The sequence below is a fragment of the Cornus florida genome, unplaced genomic scaffold (genome assembly GCF_030987335.1).
Source record: "Cornus florida cultivar Cherokee Brave unplaced genomic scaffold, ASM3098733v1 CherokeeBrave_3.0.0_Hap2_Chr09, whole genome shotgun sequence".
In the NCBI taxonomy this organism is placed as follows: domain Eukaryota; kingdom Viridiplantae; phylum Streptophyta; class Magnoliopsida; order Cornales; family Cornaceae; genus Cornus; species Cornus florida.
Window position 1 is genome coordinate 83,698,358 of NW_026775579.1, and position 21,152 is coordinate 83,719,509.

The 21,152-nt window shown below is 33.6% G+C and overlaps 4 protein-coding genes across 4 annotated transcripts; all 4 read left to right on the forward strand.

Annotated features, from left to right (window-relative positions):
• Positions 1-254: 254 nt before the first annotated feature.
• LOC132274734 (uncharacterized) lies at positions 255-1,287 on the forward strand. Its single transcript, XM_059776073.1, has 2 exons — positions 255-610; positions 730-1,287. Exons 1-2 carry the CDS (start codon positions 517-519, stop codon positions 852-854), a joined length of 219 nt encoding a protein of 72 aa, XP_059632056.1. The 5' UTR covers positions 255-516; the 3' UTR covers positions 855-1,287.
• A 3,286-nt stretch (positions 1,288-4,573) lies between these two features.
• On the forward strand, positions 4,574-6,707 carry LOC132274735 (transcription factor HY5-like). The gene is made up of 4 exons (XM_059776074.1): positions 4,574-4,859; positions 5,031-5,211; positions 6,067-6,223; positions 6,440-6,707. Exons 1-4 carry the CDS (start codon positions 4,718-4,720, stop codon positions 6,479-6,481), a joined length of 522 nt encoding a protein of 173 aa, XP_059632057.1. The 5' UTR covers positions 4,574-4,717; the 3' UTR covers positions 6,482-6,707.
• A 3,017-nt stretch (positions 6,708-9,724) lies between these two features.
• LOC132274736 (F-box/kelch-repeat protein At1g16250) lies at positions 9,725-18,052 on the forward strand. The gene is made up of 3 exons (XM_059776075.1): positions 9,725-10,007; positions 13,407-13,982; positions 17,077-18,052. Coding segments are annotated over exons 1-3 (1,152 nt in total). The 5' UTR covers positions 9,725-10,005; the 3' UTR covers positions 17,651-18,052.
• Positions 18,053-18,357: 305 nt separating this feature from the next.
• LOC132273009 (uncharacterized) lies at positions 18,358-18,793 on the forward strand. Its single transcript, XM_059774053.1, has 2 exons — positions 18,358-18,534; positions 18,632-18,793. Exons 1-2 carry the CDS (start codon positions 18,358-18,360, stop codon positions 18,791-18,793), a joined length of 339 nt encoding a protein of 112 aa, XP_059630036.1.
• Positions 18,794-21,152: the final 2,359 nt, after the last annotated feature.

Sequence of the window (21,152 nt, forward strand, 5' to 3'; positions counted from 1 at the left end):
AATGGGCATCCCTTGACTTCTACAGAGAGGGACCAGTGCGCAAGTATGAATGTAATCATCGTAGAAAGGGCATCCCTTAACTTATAAGGACAGGGACCACGGAAGTGAGGGCTCCCTCTCCCTCTCCCTCTCTCTCTCTCTCTCTCTCTCTCTCTCTCTATATATATATATATATAAATAATATCTTTGGATTGTAACGGTAGGAAAAATCTCGGGAGGGTTCTTACATATCTTTACGTCACATTGTAAAGAAAGTAAAGGCTTTCACGTGTTGGGAGCGAACGCCATGTGCTCATTGCAGTCACCCAACTTTTATTAGAGATAAGAGAAGGAGTAGTAAGAACCCTTCATAGCTCATCTCCCGGATCTTGCTATCCCCTTTTATATATCTATATCTATATATATATAAAATATACATTATATATATATATATATATATATATATATATATATATATATAGAAGCCATTAAGATCGAGTAGTGTCATTGAGACATACCAAAACATATCTTACAAGAATGACTTCTTGGGTTAGGACAATCACATCTCCATTCAGAAAAGCTCGTACATTCTTCAATCCGCAACCTAGAGATAAGAAGTCCCAGCAATTAGGTATGTAATTTTAAATTCAATGCGCGGATTTGGTGATCCCAAACATAGTATAAGTGTATATATATTTGATATGAATAATATAATTATAATGTAATCGATTGTATATATATGCAATGCAGAGCATGAGAATCGTGTGACGGATCTTCATGGGGAGGTGATGGCATGTGCTTATGAGGATGTTCAGGTGATGTGGTCCATTTTGGACAAGTCCAAGCCCAGAACCTGCAACATGACCACTTCTTAGAGCTATAGTATATATAATTATATATACATAATTGTGTGTGTGTATATATATATATATATATATATATGTATGTATATAGAGTGGTTAGCTAGATCAGGTCCATTGGAGCTCCTATGAATTGCCTCAACCTCAGCATGTTCAAGGTGTACCATTTGTGTGTGCTCCTCCTTCAATTGGTCTGGTGGTGTTGAAGCTTTGGCAATTGGTGAAGAAAATGGAAAATTAGTGATTGTAATTTGTAGTCAACATGTTGTACTTTTCTGTCTTTTATTTTATTTTCTACCTTTTTGTTGGGAATCCCTGTGATTAATTAGGATCATGGTGAGATTTTTAGTCAGTTGGATCTTGGATCTTGGATCTTGGATCTTGGTCCTTATTTTGTATGGATGGCATATTTTCATTTCTAGTTGTTTAATAATAGTTTTTGATAAAAGGCTTTGTGTGAATGGGTGGAAAGGATATATCACTAGGTTAAATTTGTTTTTAATGTGAAAAAAATAAATAATATTAAACAATTTAGAAAAAAAATCTCAATCTGTACGTCCGATCCAATCTATTGGGTTTTGGTTAATATAATTTCTTATGAACGAATTCATCCATACTTGTTCACCACTGGAAGGACTTACTTAAGCTGCTTGTAATAATTTTCTTTATTCATTTTGTCTTCCTCTATGAGTTTTTATACTTTATGACTAAAATATGATAAAAGACCAATATTATAAAGACAATAAACTCATTGTTACGTTTTCAGAAGTGAAATATAGTAATTAGTTCTTCTCTTTTTTTTCCTTTAATGTTCCAAAAGTCTCTTTTTAATCTCACATATAAGGGACGGATTAAGATTTTTTTAATCTATTGGGAGTGAATCGAATTAGGATTGATACCTAATCTAATTCGATCTGTGACCACCCCCACTTATAAGTGTCGATTTAATTACCGAGTCGGGTAAAATATCATTGCTCTGAATGAAAATATGAATATATGAAGGCTTTGCTTTGAAATATGGATTCTTGGTCAAAGATAAAATTGAAAATTGCACTTCATTTTATACATCTAACATGTTGAAGAGTCAGTGTTACCGGTTTATACCATCATTTAAACCAATTGCCATGTTGATTTTTCATGAGAAATTGTGGCCAATATTTTGAATGTTACAATGGAATGCATCGAATCACAACTTGAAATCAAAATTTAAAATAAAATTGATTAAAATTTATAATTAAATTTTTTCTGATTTTAATCTTAAAACATTTTTTGGCTGCCATGTTGATTAGGATCATGGTGAGAAGTTGTGGCCAATTAAAACAAAGTTTGATTCAAATTGATTAATTTCTTGCTTTTTCATGGACCCTCTGATTGCTAGATTGCCCGTGAATTGGGGATTTGCCAAGCTATGCACTAGGCCCTCAATTTGAAATGCAAGATATGTGACGTGCGATTGATGTGAAAGAAAGACATACCCTATATGATATCTGTATAAAGAGTTAAATTCTAAAATCTTTCAGAGTTGTGTGAATCATGAAGTGTGAACAATATCAACCATTGTTGAAATCCATTATCATGACCCTTTAGGAAGAGGATATTTATAAATATGGGTAATGATTTTTTTTCTTTTTTTTCGGAAAAGTAAATATGGGTAATGATTCCTTTGTAAGATAACACGTTCTTGGGTGTGAGTTGAGAGCTGAGTAAAGAGCCCTCACGCCTGGAAAGATTGACCGAACACTGATTGGTGGGAGGTGGATTAATGTCTACCTTTTGAACTATAGTTACTATACTAATTTTCTATTGGGCGATTAGTGAAAAAGTGGATTGATATAGACTTTTTTTTTTTTTTTTTTTTTGTGTTTTTTACTTTTTAAAACCCTATACTCCTTATAAGGAATTTTTTTTTTTTTTTTTTTTTTTTTTACATTTTTAAACCCTATCATCGTTATAAGGAATTTTTTTTTACTGTTTCATTTTATTAAAATTTATTTTTTATTTTATTTAAGACAAAAATATATATGAGCCACTCCAATTAAATCTATCATATTTTTTCTTTATTGTCTCAACTAATATTTTAATTTATGTCTTCTTTTTATATCATCATTTTTCATTATTCCCAACTCAATAAAATCATTTTTCAATTCATTTAGGGTAGATAAAGATCTAAAAATTTATGCTCATATACTCGTCTCAAAGTTTTATATTGGCTGTTCGGCTAGCTACTTAATACAAGCCCCTTCTTTTTTTTTTTTTTTTTTTTTTTTTTTTGGGGCAAATACAAGTCCTTTTTTTTCAAACAATGGACCAACGACTTATCTTTAAGCTATACAACGACTTTATTTTCTTCTTTAACGAGGGGTGGGTAAATAATTTGTAAATTCGTGAATTCAATCTGTTTCAATTCAATCCGTGTACATCGAATTAGATTGCTACAATTATAAATTAGTGGTGGATTCAAAAAAATAGAATCCATAACTCATGGATCGGATCATAACTCATGGATCGGATCAGAGATTAAGCTGTTAAAATTCAATCCAATCCGTGAGTTCGATCCGATCCACGAGATTTATATATATATATATTAAAATAATGTATTAGTTAATTTAATTAATTAATGATCATTTAATAGAATTTAAGAATGTATTAACTAATGATTATTTAAATATATGAATTAATGTTGATAGATTAAAAGTTTATTTAGTGGGCTATGGTTAAAAAATAAACAATATTGGAAAAAACTCCAAATAGCGGATCCGATCCATTATTTCGCAAATCGGTGGCGAATTAAGATTTGTCCAATTCCCTAAGAGCGGATCGGATTAAGATTAATGTCTAATCCGATCCGATCCGTGACCATCCCTAATTAACACCATTTTTTTAATTTTTGTTACATATAATAAAGAAATCTTAGGTGGATTTTGTCTCATTTTATTTTTAGTTGTTAGCATTTCAATCATTTTACCAGGGTAAAGTTTAAAATACCCCGCCATATAAAAAATGCAGAAAAAAATACTCTCATTTTTTTATCTCTGTATTTTGAAAATTTGTAGTCAATTTTCCCTCAATTTTGACCAATATTATATATATATATATATAACTCCAAAATACCCTTAAGTGCATTTTCTGTATTTCAGTTTGCATTTTTTAAAAAATTGTCCTTAGATATTTAAGGCATTTTTATAAGGGCGTTTTTAATATTTCGGTCTTCCTCAATTTTAAAAATATAAGGTATTTTTTTGAACACCAGAGTATAGTTTTACTATTTTCATCTAGATCAACTCCTCTCAGGAAATTATTACTTTGATCATCCTATTTTTATTGTTAGTCTAATAAGAGTTCTATAACACCTCTCTCTCTACTTAAAAAGGAATGAGGTTCAATTTACAAAGCAGAATTCTTTGTTTTCCGATAACAAAAAATCAAGAAGCAATTGAAAATTTTGTTTAATCAAAACAATTTTCTTAAAATCGATCTGTTTTCAAGTTTCTATAAATTACATAAACCAAATGGCCTTTTTTTTGTTTGACTATCTGTTTTGAGGTTTCTATAAATAACGTAAACCAAATGCCCTTTTTGTTATGTTGTTTATTTCTGTCATATTATATCATATGATGTGTTGACAGTTGAGGGAAAAAGTGGCGGTTGTGTGGACGTCAACGTGTTTCTTCTTGAGCCAAACTTCTCATCTGCCGTATTTGCCAAACCAAACACAAAACAAAACAAAAACAGAAACAGAGTATGTGAAGTCACATTGCCACACACAACACACACTATGTATCTAACCAGTTCTAGAAACACACACACAACATACAACACACACTATATATCTAACCAATTCTCTCTCTAGGAGGGAGGTCTTAGTGTGTCAATTAAACATGTCAATTCCTCAACCCCCACCTTCCTCATCCTCCAAGACTACTACATACGATCAAGCTGGCTCTTCTTCTTCCTCTTCTTCATGGAGACAAAGCCAATCCTTTCCTCTTCCTCTCATTCATGATAAGAAGAACAAGATGGGTTGGTCAACCCCCCCCCCCCCCCCCCCCCCCTCTCTCTCTCTCTCTATATATATATATATATATATATATATGTATATATGATGATGAACCATTTGTGTTTCTTGTTTTTGAATTTTAGTATTTGTTATTTTAATTAATTGGGTAGTTAAATTTTTTTTTTAATGTGCAGAGGAGAGTGATGAAGATTTGTTCACGGTTCCTGACTTAGAAGCTCCTCCACCACCACCGCCGCCAACAACACCGCCAGCACCACCACCGCCGTTGGATTCAACCAACAACGCCGAGCTTCAGCAGACTAGGCGGCGCAGGGGTCGCAACCCTGCCGATCGTGAGTACAGAAGGCTCAAGAGGTATTGAATAAATAAATATATATATATATATGTATCATAATTATATATATTTATCAGTTTAATTATATTCAAATTTCCATTATATTTGCTTGTCACTTACTCACTCACTCATTTCATATGTGACATTTGGTTGAGGTGCATAATTTTACATTGTGTTTGATTATGTCTGAGCTTTAACTTTAATTTATTTTTATTTATTATTTATTATTTTATTTTTGCAATTGTCAGTGTCTTATTTATGTCACAGCCAAATTTAATAGGCAATGTGTGTGTGTAAGCAAAAAAATTGGATGAGTGTGAAATGAGAGATTTGAATAAATAAAAGAGACATAGTTGCCAGTTGTGACAACAATTGATACTTGTGAAAGAGAAGAGAAATAACATTTTCTCAATATAAAATTATAAATGCATATATATACATTCTTTTTTTTTTTAGCAAGCATATATATACATTCAGTTCACCTTTCTCCCAAAAATCAGGAGCAAAAATGTGAAGCAATGCATGGTCTGGTCTAGATTAATTTTTAGATACTGGTATAATATAATAATTACTCGCGTATGGAATTCTAGATCTTTGGCATGCGGTTGCACATGGTTTGCAATATATGAATAATCATGAACACCTACTATAGCAAGGATGAATTTTTTATTTTTATTTTTATTTTTTATTAGGTTGAATTACTTTCAAAAGGAAGACTTGGTTTTAATTTAATTACTCTACCATCCAAAGTTGTACAGTAACTTTGTAGTTTGTATTCTCTATAAAGAATTAAATTTTTTTTAGGCCAAATATATATTTCATTATTTTTCTAGTTCTCTATGCTAGTTTATGGGATTAATTTCTCTTATGAACAGATTATTAAGGAATAGGGTTTCTGCTCAACAAGCTCGAGAACGAAAGAAAGTGTATATGAATGATCTTGAATCAAGAGCCACGGAGTTGCAAGACATGAACTCAAGATTAGAGGAGAAGATTTCGACTCTGATTAATGAAAACGCCATGCTCCGGAAGGTCAATCCCTAAGATCACTCTCGCTTTATTTGAAACTAAATTTGGATTAGAAAATGATAATTGGACAGAAATGCATTGGGACCACATGTGTATCATTGTCTTGCATCTAAAGATGAAGTGATACTCAACTAGACTGTTCTGTTCGACTAAACTTTTCTGCCTAAATATGACCCTCGTACTTAGATCATGTTACAATCTTCGTATTATTGTGTACAGGTACTTCTGAATACTAGGCCCAAAGTTGATGAAAGTAAATGAGCCAACACATGAACAGTTGGGCAGGAGGTAGATGTATGATACAGATTTGAAGCCGATACTCATTAATATGTTACCTTGTTATTTCTTAGACACAATTTAACAGAGGTGTAAACCATTGTCTTTTCATACTTTTGTAGACCTATGTGACTTAGCCAAAAAAAATATTAAAAAATTCTGATGAATGTTATATGAAAATGTATCATATGAAACCTATATTACTTGACTATAGTAGTTTTTGTAAGTTCTCAAGCTATATTTGGAATTATATCGTGAAAATGTGATTGTAGAAAATTTAATTCATTTAATTTTTTCTCGATCAAACAATGCATGACAAGTTTCTACAATATTTTTACAACTACGATTATTGATTGAAATTTCAAAAGTGACTTAATAATTAAATTTTTTTATTTATTTATTTTATATTATCGTTAAAATTTGAAAATATAAACATGGTTAAAGACATTTTTAGTAAACAAATAGTAATCTATCCATACAGCATGGAAAGGAGTTTTTTTTTTTTTTTGGTCCCTTTTATTCCCCGATTATCAAATTTGGATGCATGGACCAGACATAAATTTTGGTTATAAAATAAAATTTTATCAAATTTGGCTATGAAATAATATGAATATGGAGTCGAAGAACTGTTCCATTCCACGTGTACCCAAAACTCCCAAAGTCAAATTGGGTCTCCGTTAACATGACAACCGTATGAATATGTGGTGTATAATTCTCCACCCTATTAGTTAAGATTCAATGGAAGGTTGGGGGAAGAAAATTTGAAATAATGCGTTGATAGGATCGAAAATTTGAAATAATGCGTTGATAGGACCGAAAATTTAAGTAGGTGGCACTTACCCCAATTAATTTATCTATATATTTATTTACTGGGTCGAATTTGTAACATTTTTGTTAGGATCAGGTCATTCTGCCTATACGAAGGCATACCCAAAGTATTTCGAATTGAGCGTTTAATGTGATACCAAATTAAAAACTAAATCGAGTTCAAATACCAACTATATTGGGCTGAATGTTTCGCGATCCGACCAAAATTTTTATATTGTTAAGTTACCTAACACACACACATAATCATTTACTTTTCTATTTAGATTTGACGTGACACAATTCCTATTTCTAATATGTTGACGCATTTTAAAGCGTTAATAAACATCACCCTAATTTAATACTAACATTTTTTCAAATTCTAAAGTAAAATGCCATGAGTTTCGAATAGGAAAAAAAAGTTTTATTTATTTATTTATCTATTATTATTATTATTATTATTTTGACTAGTGAGTTCAGCATATTAGATAATATTTTTTTTTCAGAATTTATATTTATAATCTATAATGCAAAAAAATTGACAAATATAAATTGTAATAACACTCATATATCACACAACTTTTGCAACTAATCCTTCCCAAAAAAAAAAACTTTTGCAACTAATCACTCGAATGAGAAAGTTCAAGCAAATACCACTCTAGATCTTTAATCTTTTCCTTCCTCCCTTGTAGAGTCTACTCAGTGGCTTTAAAATTATATGAAAAACCATGAAATATAAATATTAAAGATTGACCATTGTAACCTTTTGTATTTCATTTAATTATCATTTGTTTTTTCAATTAATCAAAAAATTTATTATAATAATTTCACTTTTTCAGTGATCTCCCAACAGAATAGGTTGCAAATTTTACTTCTGATTTTCTTTTGTTGGTCAATTTTGATCAGTTAAAGTATTTGACATTAAATAATGGTTTTTTATTTGCAATTCCAATAAATAGTGTTGAAGAAGGATTTTTTGTGGGCTAGTATAGAACCTCTGATCTAAGCTCTTATCACTTTAATATTTATATATATTAGAAGATTTTTAAAACTAAATTAACTAATCTTATAATGGGTAATTTACACAAACCTCCTTAATGATTTGCCATAATTGTAAGAACTTCCCTTCCTGTTTCGTAAATTATTTAGACCTCTCCTAAAAATAAAAATAATTTATACGGACCTCCCTCATGTGTGACGGACCGTCAAATACACCAACAAACCTGTCAAAATTACTAAAGTGTCCTTAAATTGATATTTTAAATTATTGAAATACTCTATGTGTATATATACACATCTTATATATATGTCGTGTCTTTCCGAGACTGTCAACAAGAGGGTGAATTCTTACTACAAATCAAATCATGAAAGAAATCCACTGATCTTTTCATCTGTTTGTCACTTGATGAAGGAAAAGTAGGAAAAGAATTAATTTATTTGTTATGGTTCACTATTGATAGCTTTTGATTGATTTGTTTCAAATGATTTGAATTAGAAAACAAGAAGTGTTAGTTTAGAGAAAATCAAATGAATATGAAGTGTGTGTGTTTATTCGTTTTTGTTCTTAAATTGAACAATGGAAGATCTCCCATAAATTTGAATTCTTTCTCAATTCTTGCGATTTTGCTCTAAATGAAGTCACAATTGGTCAAATCTCAACCATTCTCAAGCAAGACAATTGAGAATTGCTCATAGATTCAACAAACCAGCCCAACAAGCTAAACCCAGATGTGGTAAAATCCGTTTTTCACCTAATACAATCAGAAAATTGACTCAGCTCCAAGTCTTCAGCCTTCAATCTTCATGCCAACTGCTTTTCCAATTAGATTCCCTCCGATTTTTCCAATCTAAATCTTCTTCGGCACAACAATCTGACCAATCTCCTCTCCGGCAACAAGCATGTCTCACTGGTTTTCTGTATCTCTGCCTGCGAGCTCATCGGCGGCAAGGAATCTGATGCCAGTGCCTGCTGGTGACTCCCTCCCGGCTTTCGTCGAGTATATCGCCACCACCACAGCAAAGATCTCATTCGCGGTGATTGTTGCTATTTACGTCGGCGGAACAGTTCTCTTCTTTATGTTCCTAATTTTCTTCCTGTCTGCGGTAATGGTTGAGGTGGGCACGGCCTCTCCATTACAGTTAAGGGAATAAAGGTAGGGATAAGTCGACTGTAATTACAAATGTAGGGATAAGGGTATTATAGGTATTTTACTTAATTTAGTGCACGACATCAGCCATTTTCGCCGTTAATTGACGTTGACTTTAACGGAAGAGAGGCGTGTAATATATTTTTATTTTTCAAGAAGGTTGGAGTAATTTCTAAAACAGAAAGGGAAGTCCATGCAATTATGACAAATTATAGGGAAGGTTTATGTAAATTACCCATCTTATAATATACATAATTTACATAAAATGGTTTAAATAATTTATATAATCCAAGTAGGTATTTTTACAGTTCAACTATTCCCCTCTCTCTCTCTCTCTCTCTCTCGTCTCTACGCACACTGACACACACATTCATATAATTTCGGTTCATGATTGAAAAAAGGGGCTACAGATTTTGAATCGCACAACAATACCCATCTCTTATGCAATTTATTGTTTGTGTAGTATATTTTTGAAGATCATATTCGAGCTGGTAGAACCAGAACTGGTTTACAAATCAAACCTAGTTTGCTGAATCAGTCTCCTGAGTCGCTTGATTCATGTAAGTCACTTCATTTATCTATATGTTTGTCATTTCCTAAGTTCAACTGTTGGTGAATCCAAGAATTTCTCAGCAACTTAATAAAAGTAGCTATGTGTGTGAATATATATGAAAAACCAGTCTCAAATCCTTTTTTTCCTTCAATGTTGCTTCAATAGGTGAAAAACTAGTTGGATACTTCTGATTTGTAATAAATCATGATGAACAACATAAGTCAAGCCATTAACTTTGAATTTGTGGATGAAATCCCCTTAGCCTGGAATTAATCCTAAAATGTATACACCACCTCTTTTGTATTGTGAATATCAAAGAGTGATTTCAAACAATCCAGGGGGTGCTACATCACCTGCGAGTCCCATTACGCGCAAAATTATCTCACATCTCATGCTTGTTGTTGGAGTAAAGAGAGATTATGTGAGCCTATGCACTGCCCAACCCTCCTTCTACTTTGTTGGGTTTCGTGCATTTGTTAACATGCAGGCATACAGCTCTTTACACCCTTGCCCTAAACCCTAAACCTCAAATCTCATTGCCTCAAATATAAATGAGAAATTACTTTAGTTGAACTTATTATGTCAAATGGGGGTTGGAATTTTTAATTCTTAAACGTTTTTTGCTGATAATATATAAATTTAGTGCCACGTGTGGGTTGGTTCTTTGAGAGGGAGGGGGAGGAAGGGATGTTCAGAAGCCTCGAGAGGACCAAGAGAGAGAGAGTGAGCTCGTGGGGATGAAGAAGACTGCATAAATAATGAGCAAGAGAAGCAGAGAGCAAGAAATTAAATACAGGGCTGAACCAAAGAAAGAAGAGAGATTCAATAAAGAGACTTGTTCATGCTAAAAAAAGTACATGATTTTTGTTCATGCTACTCAAAAAGACACGAACTTATGTGATTCTTGAAGAACTATGCACGGACCAAGTTTTAAAGTCACAACCGCATTCTGTTATCACAATCATTGCAGTGATGCGTTCTGACTTTGTCTGAAGCCTAAATTCTTTGGCTAAAGGTTATTCTGAACAATAGATCTGGTAATCACATATTGGCGTGGAGCCACATTTAATTTGGGGATAAGATCTTGCCTCCTAGATGTTTTGAGTTTTTGGTTTCTAAAGCTTGTTTTCTAGTGTTGTGACCTCTGGTCTTATATGCCTATGTGTACTTGAATTTCCCTTCTTTTCATAATAACCTCTCTTTTTTTTGCTTAAAGAAATATATCATTATTAACTCAAATAGAAATATCTAGTATTTAATATTTGGATTAAACTGTAAATGTTTAATCATTTTTGAGGCAACTCCAATTTAAAAAAACAAAAGAAGTTTCAGAAATTTCTTTTTAGGCAGTATCCAAGCATCGCCTCAGTAGCTGCAAATACGGTCTGGTGATTTTGGTGAAATCACTAGAACTAGGTAAACAAGAATGTTCATGAGCCACCTCAAACAACTATGAAGGATGAATTATTATGCAAAGAAGTAAGACATTTGAGACTAATTTAGTAAAAAAAAAGTCATTCGGGACTATAATTAATTGGGTAGCTTACACTGACTTCCCTGAGGTTTGGGCAAATTACGCACGGTAGACTGTTTGGTGCTTATTACATAGACCTCCCTTGTCATGGTAAACTGACAGACGTTAACTTATACGGTGAAATGTCATTTATACCCCTATTTCATTAATAATATTTTAATTAAAAAATCCTGCCATGTAAAAGACTTTATTACCCACTAATAACTATTGCCAAAATCTTGATTCCCCTATTCTCTCTCCTCCCTCTTTCTGCATTCTCTGTCTCCTCTCCACCATTGCTACCTTCTGCACAGTTGCACCTCTATTCTCTTCTCTCTCCTATCAACCACCTTCTAACTCACCACCTCCTATAAACAACACTTCACTCTGCTCTCCTAATCCATTTCTCTCACCTCTCTTTTTCCCTCGCTGCGATTCTCTCTCCTCTCCACCATGGTCACCTCCCTCGCCACTTCCACCACTGCTGCAAAAGACCATAAATATATATAATATATGCACACATATATGCATACATATAAGACGGATTTCTTACCAAAGACCAAACAATCCAGATTCCAGACCCAAAAAGAAAATGAATTCTTCACTCATTCAAGGAGAAAGTTAAAAAAAAAAAAATGACATTTGGGAAGTTTAATTGCATTAGATTAGTATAAGCAAAGCCCATTACCACACTCAAATCCAACATCTCATTTCAATTACGAATATATATATATATATATATATATTCTTTGTAAAATTCACTGAATCAGTCTCTGTCTCACAATATAGGTACACCTTATGAATAGATATATACATATAATATTCTTCGTAAAATTCACTAAATCAGTCTGTGTCTCACAATATAGGTGCACCTTCTAGATAAATATAGCCACACACACATACACAATCAACTACATGCAACATACCCACCTCTCTATAGTGACTATTCTACAAAAATTTTGGGTCCACAATCTGATGGTGGTCGTGACCCAGTGAAAGAAGTGGTTGGCCGCTGTGGTGAAGATTCGATTTTGGGGATTTGAAATGGAAATAATAGCGGATTGAAGAGAAGGCATATTAGAGGGAATCGAGGATTTGGTGGTAGTGAAGAGGAAGAAATAAGGAGCTAGAGGCGGTGGAGAAGGTGGCGGTGGTAGTCGGTGGTGCTGGCGGTAGGCAGTGGCAGCCGGAAGAGAAGCAAGAGGCAAGTTTTTCGTCCTTCAATAGAATACTTAATAGGGAAAATGAAATGTAATTAATAAGAAAAATTAAAGTTTTCATTTAATATGATTAATATAGTCATTACATCTTAGTTAATCCAATATATACATGTATCTCAGGGTCATATGAGTCTATAAATATATGGTATTATTGTACTTTTACATAAGCTTGTAAGCTATTAAAGTCTCTTCATATAAGGGCAATTCAGACATTATTCAAATATTGTTTGATGGATCTAACGGCTTATCGACGTCAGGGGTGTCGTTGAGCACACATGCCAAACCTTAGGGGAGTATTGAGTAATAACCACCAAACACTCTAGCTGTGTATAATTTTCCCAATCCTCTAGGGAGGTCAGTGTAATTTACTCTAATTAATTCATCTGTACTGTTTCCATAAGGAGACTATAGGATTGGGTACGACTAACAATATTTCAAGATTAAACCATAATTAGACTGCTGATAAAGTATGTCTAGTACTTGCTAAGGAATATAGCAAAATTGCACACTATCATGCTACAAATCTAAGGATTTACCTATATACATAAATAATCTTATTTGCTATATTTTCTTATAATTTCCTTCTCCCTCTCTCTCTCTCTCTCTCTCTCTCCCTTTTAATCTCAATTTCTGTTTTAATTCTTTGATCAATTTCTGAATTTTCTAAAATTAGGGAATTTGTGAATCAAGCTATAATTCCAGGATTGCCGGATGACTTAGCTTTGAGATGTTTGGCAAAGGTGTCGCATGGGTACCATGGACTGCTTGAAACTGTCTCAAAAAAATGGAGAAATGTAATCCGCAGCTCAGATTATTCTAACTATAAAGCTAAAGAAGGGTGGTGCGGGAATTGGTTGTTTGTTCTGACTGAAGGCTCTAACGGCCACTGGGCTGCTTATGATCCTGAAGCGGATATATGGCATTCATTGCCAAAGATACCCGGGGTGGATTATGACTGGCAGCACTATGGATTTTCATGTGTTAGTGTATGTAATAAGTTTCTGGTGATTGGTGGGTCCTATGCGCCATATGATCCAGTGTTTCCCGAACAAAAGCCGTTGATAACAAATAATGTATTGGAGTTCGATCCATTTGAGAAACAGTGGACTTGGGTAGCAAGTATGCGATTGCCACGATCTCACTTCGCTTGTAGTGTTGTTTCTGGCAAGGTTTATGTAGCTGGGGGACGCACTTCATCATGCACCACGGGGCTTTCTCTAGCTGAAGTTTATGATCCAATGAAAGACAAGTATGTTTTTGTTACATTTGGTGATATTTAGTGCATTCCTGAAACACTTCCATATAATTAATTACTTTCTATAAACTTCATTGTCTTTTTCGTTTAATAAATAAATGCATGTATCTTTTCACCTCTTTTGTATTTAAACATATAGACAGAATTTGCTAGGACTTTACTTAATAGTTATGTGGTATTATTAGATTACCTTTACTAGACTACCTTTACGTTCCTGTCTGGTAAAGTAGCTTCTGTAGTGGATATTTGTCAGGGCTTTTAGTTTTTAAATTTATGTAGGTTTGATTAGAATTTTATTGTTCCTTTATTTCAGCTACCATGGGCCACTACTAATCTATCTGCTTTTCTTTCATTGCATAGCGAGTTTTGTGTCCTTGATGTCACTGTCTAGCTTATTGTTCTACCCTTGCCCATAAAGGAAGATGCAAATTCACATACCATTTCATCATCATCATCATCATCGGCCACATGAATTCTCTCTAACCAATCTTTTCTATTACATGTCATTTCGCCTACTATATTTAACCTTTTAAAGTTCACATCCCAGTTAAGATATTCTTTTTCGTGTCATACTTGTCAAAATATTGAGAGGATAAGTCAACTTTCAGTGTTTTTATCCTTGTGATGTTCTATCCTATTGTTATCTGTATGAGTTTTCACCTTGCGTGGGTCAACAATTTTTGGTGTTCTATTAAATTTTATTTTCTACTATTGGCAATCACTTGGTCATATCATTATCAGCTCCTTTTGTGTCAGAATTATTTTTTAGTGTCAGAATCAGTTGGTAAGGATGACTTTCAAAGTGAAGTTTCTTTATTATGTATATCCATCTTATGTATTTATCGACATAAGTCAACTTTCAGTTTTTTTATCCTTGTGCTGTTCTATCCTATTGTTATCTGTATGAGTTTTCACCTTGCGTAGGTCAACAATTTTTGGTGTTCTGTTAAATTTTACTTTCTATTATTGGTAATGACTTAGTCATATCATTATCAGCTCTTTTTGGATTATGCATATGGTTTCATCGGCATTGTTTTGTAGTGTCAGAATCAGATGTTAAGGATGACTTTAAAAGTGAAGTTTCTTTATCATGTGTATGCCATCTTATTGAAGATCACGTGTATTTATTGACATGGTCTGATTAACATTGTGGAAATCAAATATTACAAATGACTTTCAAATTGGATTTTTTTAATTTATTTTTTATTTTGTAGATGTGAATATGATCCGATGATCTACAACTGTTAGTAATTGTTCAAAAGGATGTTCTATTTCTGTTAAAAAAGTATCATTACTGTTGAAGATGAACATATACCCCCCTCCCCCCCTTTTTCTTTTTCTAAGCAATATTCAAATTCCAAACGCCCTTCGTCTATAAGCCAGATTTCAGTTTTTTATCCTTGTGCTGGTGTATCCTCTTGTTATCTTTACGAGTTTTCACCTTGTGTAGGTCAGTGATTTTTGGTGTTCTATTATGAATTTTCTCTTATTTGTAATCACTTAGTCATATCATTATGAGCTCCTTTTATAGGGTTAAGTGCAAAAAACCCCCTTGTTATATGCAGAATGTGCAAATAGCCCCCTGGTGTTCAAAGAACACCCCTACATTATTCAAATTGGGCAAATAAGGACAATTCTTCAATTTAACAAATGAAAAGTCGATGTCCGTTGAACATCAAATCTATTCTTACAATTTCTTATCAACTATATGTATCTATTTATTTATTATATATATATATATATATATATATATAGAGAGAGAGAGAGAGAGAGAGAGAGAGAGAAATTGAGTGCCCTTTTGGCATCGGCTGTGAGGACCGAGAGACTAAAGTGGCTACGGGAACTGACGGGCAGAGTTCTGCTGATGACCGGAAGTTCCGATGAGGGCGACGGCCAACAGATGTTCCAATGGCAAGAAGAGGCTTCAATGAACAAGATCCGACAGCTGATGCTGACGAAAGAAAATCAACGGCTGTAGAAAATTCTGGCGAGTGAGGTTCCAACATGGTGGTGATGATGACATGATTCCAGCGTGGTGAGATTCCAACGGCTGTAGCAGTGGGTTTTGTGAGGAAGCTGTCATTGACGGGGTTTGACCGTTTGAGTGCTAAGGTTGGTGTAGTACTGGGAAAAGGTTAGGGATGTAGCATGAAAGTTTCATGTATGCACATTTCAAGAAAGGCAGACAACCAAAGCTAACACTAACAATCAACAGACCCACATGGATGTAAGAGAAATTCCAAAACGATGGTAATAGGAACACACAGTGGAGGTGGTGATGGATCACACAATAACTAAAATTAAAGATTCTGAAATTCTTAATTAATGGATTCTTAAAGATATGTATTTTTTTTGGGTGGTGTTTGGTGGTCGGATTTAATGGCTGGGAAAGAGTGAAGACTTGATATAGATAAAGTAACCTGTGAAAGAAGATAGAGAAAGGGGAAATTTTTTTTTTGATAAAAAAAAAAAATGCCCCTACAAAAATGCCACTGAGAAAGGGGAAATTTGTAGGGGCATTTTTGTCACTCAAAAGGGTGCTTTTGGGTTTTTATAGAAAGATGAACTGAATTTATGCAATAGGGGGCAATTTACTCAAAAGATTGATAATATAAGGATTTATAGGCACTTAGTTTTTAATAGGGGTGTTTTTTGCACATTTTTTATATAGCAGGGGAGTTTTTTGCACTTAACCCCCTTTTATATCATGCATGGTTTCGTCAGCATAATTTTGTAGTGTCAGAATCAGATGTTAAGGATGACTTTAAAGTGAAGTTTCTTTACTATGTCTATATGCCATCTGATATATGCAATCTGTAGTATTGAAAAGGAAGTCGTATGTTTTTATTCACATGTCGAGCCCTACGCCACTATCAACTGTGAAGTCTCGTGACTAGACCCATCCTTGGTGTTATTTCCCATGTTTGCATATATTGCGCAATCTACTTGTTACAGTACTTACATTTTTTGTAATATTGTTTTCATCATTTTGATAAATAGGTCTCCTTATTGAACTGCTCCTGAATTTCAAATTTGCACCTTACTTGAAACTGGTTTATATTAAACTTTGACTGACTGACATTTCCAGGTGGGAAGATTTGCCACCAATGCCGAGTCCACAAATGGACTGCTTAGGGCTATCGTATAAAGGCAAACTTTATATCTTGAGCGATCAGGTAGGCCTGCCTGACCAGACAACTTCTGAAGTTTTTAATCCATCAGACAGAACATGGTGCACAGTTGATGACATCTGGCCTTTCTCAAGGGCAATGCATCTTGCAGTTCAGGTGATTGGGGATGATCAGGTATACACAGTTGTAGATTTGGGTGAGAGCTCCATAAAAACCAGGGACACTGAAAATGGAGAGTGGCGCCATGTAGGTTCAGTTCCTTCGGTGGTTCTTCCCAACCATCCCCGGCCATTGGAGTCATTCGGCCATGGTTTTGCTGCACTAAGAGGAGAATTGTATATTTTTGGAGGAAAGGTGCTCAAGTGGGACCCATCAGGGACTGGGAGGTTTGAAATTGTGAAGTTGGGTTTAGTTAGGGTTTGTGACCCCTCTTTCACACCGTTGAAATGGAAGGAGACTAGACCTATGTGTAGTTCTGCTCATGGCTCCATCATAGGATGTGGATCTTTGGAAGAAGAATCTCATCCGTGATTAAAGGTAACGTAGTCTCGTGGTACGAAACATGGCTCTCTGTGAAGCCTCTGCAGAGTCTAAAAGCCAACTCCTTGAGACCAAGCAAAGTATTCGATCGATGAAATGGTGCATTTTCTCATATTAGGCTGCTATTACCAAAATGACTTCATTAAGAAGCATCATCTCGGCGGTGCCTAACGTTGTTCTGTTCGTCCTTGCGTCTGATGGCATTTGTTTTACGAACGGTTGATCTGTCTGAACTACAAGCCTGCTGTAAAACCTGTAAGACAATTTCTGTATTTGGTTGATTTTCACCATGACTTAGGAGTGAGATGTTGTACATATGAATTATTTCTGTGAAAATTTGATGCTGACTTTTATTTTCGAGAGAAATGAATTAATCATCAATCAGGCATTTAATCTGGTATTTTGATTACATGAGGTATTTTTTTTTGGTAGAAATTGAAAGCAAATGACAGTGAATCCTTCAGTTTCTTTCCCTTCAGTGACCCAGAAAAATATCCCCAGAACTGTCATTCACAGCTCATAAATGATTCTAAAAAATAACAAGCATTTGCAAGGTTGTTTTTGATGATGCATACCAGCTCAAGTACAACCTCAATGTCATACCAGCTCAATTACAACCTCAATGTCACCGGAATCGTAGGTACTACGGTGACAATGATGATGATGCCCCCGGAATCGTAGATACTACTACGGTGACAATGACGATGATGCCCCGGTGTGGCATACTGGATATCGTCAACAATGATGATGATGCCCCGGTAGGCTCAACAATGATGATGATGCCCCGGTGTGGCCTACCGGATATCGTCAACGGGACTAATTGGATGCAGTTGGGCAAGAAAGTGAACCAACATGGTGCAACCCATCTCCATATAGTCTCTCATTATAGTTTCCTCCCCAAAACCCTAAATGGCCACCTTCTAAAACCCAAATCACCTTTGGATTTCTACCTGGTACGAGTCGCGATGGCAGAATGGGTGTCTCGAGAGCTATGATGCAGATGAGAAATGGAGCCTTGGTGCGGTACCAGGTAATTTTGACTTGGAAACTGTTGCATTGCATGAAATTGGTCACCTTCTTGGACTCGGGCATAGCTCAGTTGGAAATGCTATTATGTGGCCAACAATGGTGTGACAAAAGATATAAGTATGGATGATATTCAAGGAATCAAGGTCTTATATCATGTTTGATATATACATATATACTGTGTTTTGGACAATGAATGCAAGAAAAGACTGTGTATTAGAATAATTAGAAAATAACTTTTATTTATATGTCTCAAACATGAAATTGTTCTTCATAAAATATATAATGAAATAAATGAAAATATAGGTTTTAGTATTTGAAAAGTTCTGTAAGAACCTTGTGAAACAAATGTCTTTCCAAGAATTATTAGATGGTCACGATAATTTGATATATAAACAAAAATTTAAATAAAATTGATATATTTATTTATTTGTCAAATTATAATTGGTCAGAATTATATAAAATTTATTCAATCAAAAGTTAATCATTGGAAACAACTTTAACTATCAAAGACAACTCGTGATTTTTTTAAAAAAAGAAGGTAAAATTTATGTCAATTTTAAAAAAAAAAAAACATTTTATGATGTCATTAAATAGATCAATAAATGAGGACGCGAGATTTATTTTTTTATTTTTCCTATAATAACAATAAAAGAGATGCTAAGAATAATCTCTTTACATATTTGGATACAACAACATTAGATTAAGGAAAATGGACTTAAAACCGATAGACATAAAAATATGACGTGGTTTTTCAAAATTTCAACTTAAATAGATATCATTACTTCTATTGTATGTTTTAATAAAATACTTCCGTTCCCTTTCCTTATCTTTACAGTTTTCTATAGCCCATTTTCTTATCCTTTAGTTTTTCACAGTCATATCATTTAATTTATTATTATTATTTTTTTCACAGTAAGTTTCAATGCTTCATGGTACTCAAATTTAATAATTTGAATGTTTTATAATTTTTCCATGCTTTTGCAATTTTTTTTTAAAAAACTTCTTTGTTTTTTGGAGTAAGATAGATTATTAACTTTGATCAATATAACAATTAACAAATGTCTATCAAAGTAAAAGATAAATATTAATGATCAGAAACAAAATCTGAAGTATCTCATTGGTTCTTTAAGAGATGCAATTTGAAATATACAATACCTATATATATACATGGAGGTTGAAAATTTAATTGCCAACAAAGATACTAAATTAAGATATACAACTTTCCAAATAATCAATTACCTTATATTTTAAAATGGGTCCCGTATATTTAACACATGGGTAGCCATATAGACTCGGTGAAGTAATATGTTTTTTATTTGTTGGGCCAAATAGCATGATTCTTAGATTAACAATATAAGACCATTAAATTGAGATTGTAGAATGTGTTCAATTCTCAATAAAAATTAGCCTAAAATCCAACAATCTCTAAAATGAAAAAAATAGGACAACAAACCTAATTACAAAAAAATTACTAAATACAAAAAATTAGAAGAATTTGAGTTTGTTTAAACCTCTAACAAAATTTTTGAAATATTCAACATCCTAAATTCACGATTTATGGGCATGGAATTTTAGAAAGCAGCGTAGCTCAACATCCTAAATTCACGATTTCGATCGAAAATGAGTCTTTTTGGATGTGTCGGTTTGACCATTTGATATTTTGACAATCCAAACCATCTCCATAATCAGGCAACATATAGGAAGCACAAACACTTCTTCGTGAGTTTGTAGTGTTTTATCATAGTGTTCAGAGTCGGGGTGGGCGAAAAATCCGCCAATCCGTGAACCCGATCCGATCCGTTCTGATCGGATAGGATTATCAGACCTACGGATCGGTGGCAGATTCTAAAAAATTGAATCCGTAGTTCACGGATCGGATCACAGATTAGGCTGTCAAAAATCAGATCCGATCCGTGAATCCGATCCGTGGCAACCCGTGGGTAATCCGTAAAATATATATATATATATATATATATATATATATATATATATAATATTAATATATAGCAACCCTATCCGTGGCAATCCGTGTGCCACATACCTGACGTTTTTTATTTTTTATTTTTTTTTGGTAAGTATTTACTGATAGTCTATGGTTTGAGGAGATTCATGGAGATTGTTCTGCTATCTCTTTTTTTTCACTGCACTGCTAGTCTGCTACTTCCTTTTTTCTTTTCTTTTTTTCACTTCACTGCTATATTTGGACCTTTGGTTATGTAATATTTGCCTATTTGGTTCACTGCTACTTTTGGACCTTTGGCTATGTAATATTTGGCATATGGATCTACTATCCCTTTTTTTATTTCACTTCACTGCTACTGTTATGTAATATTGGCATAGTCCTACTATTTTTTCAGATAATTTGGATAACTACTATTCTTGTTATTATGCATTTAAATTGGGTTAATCTATGTTCTATTTTACACTTCTGCAATTGGATATGAAATTGGTAAAAAATAAAAAA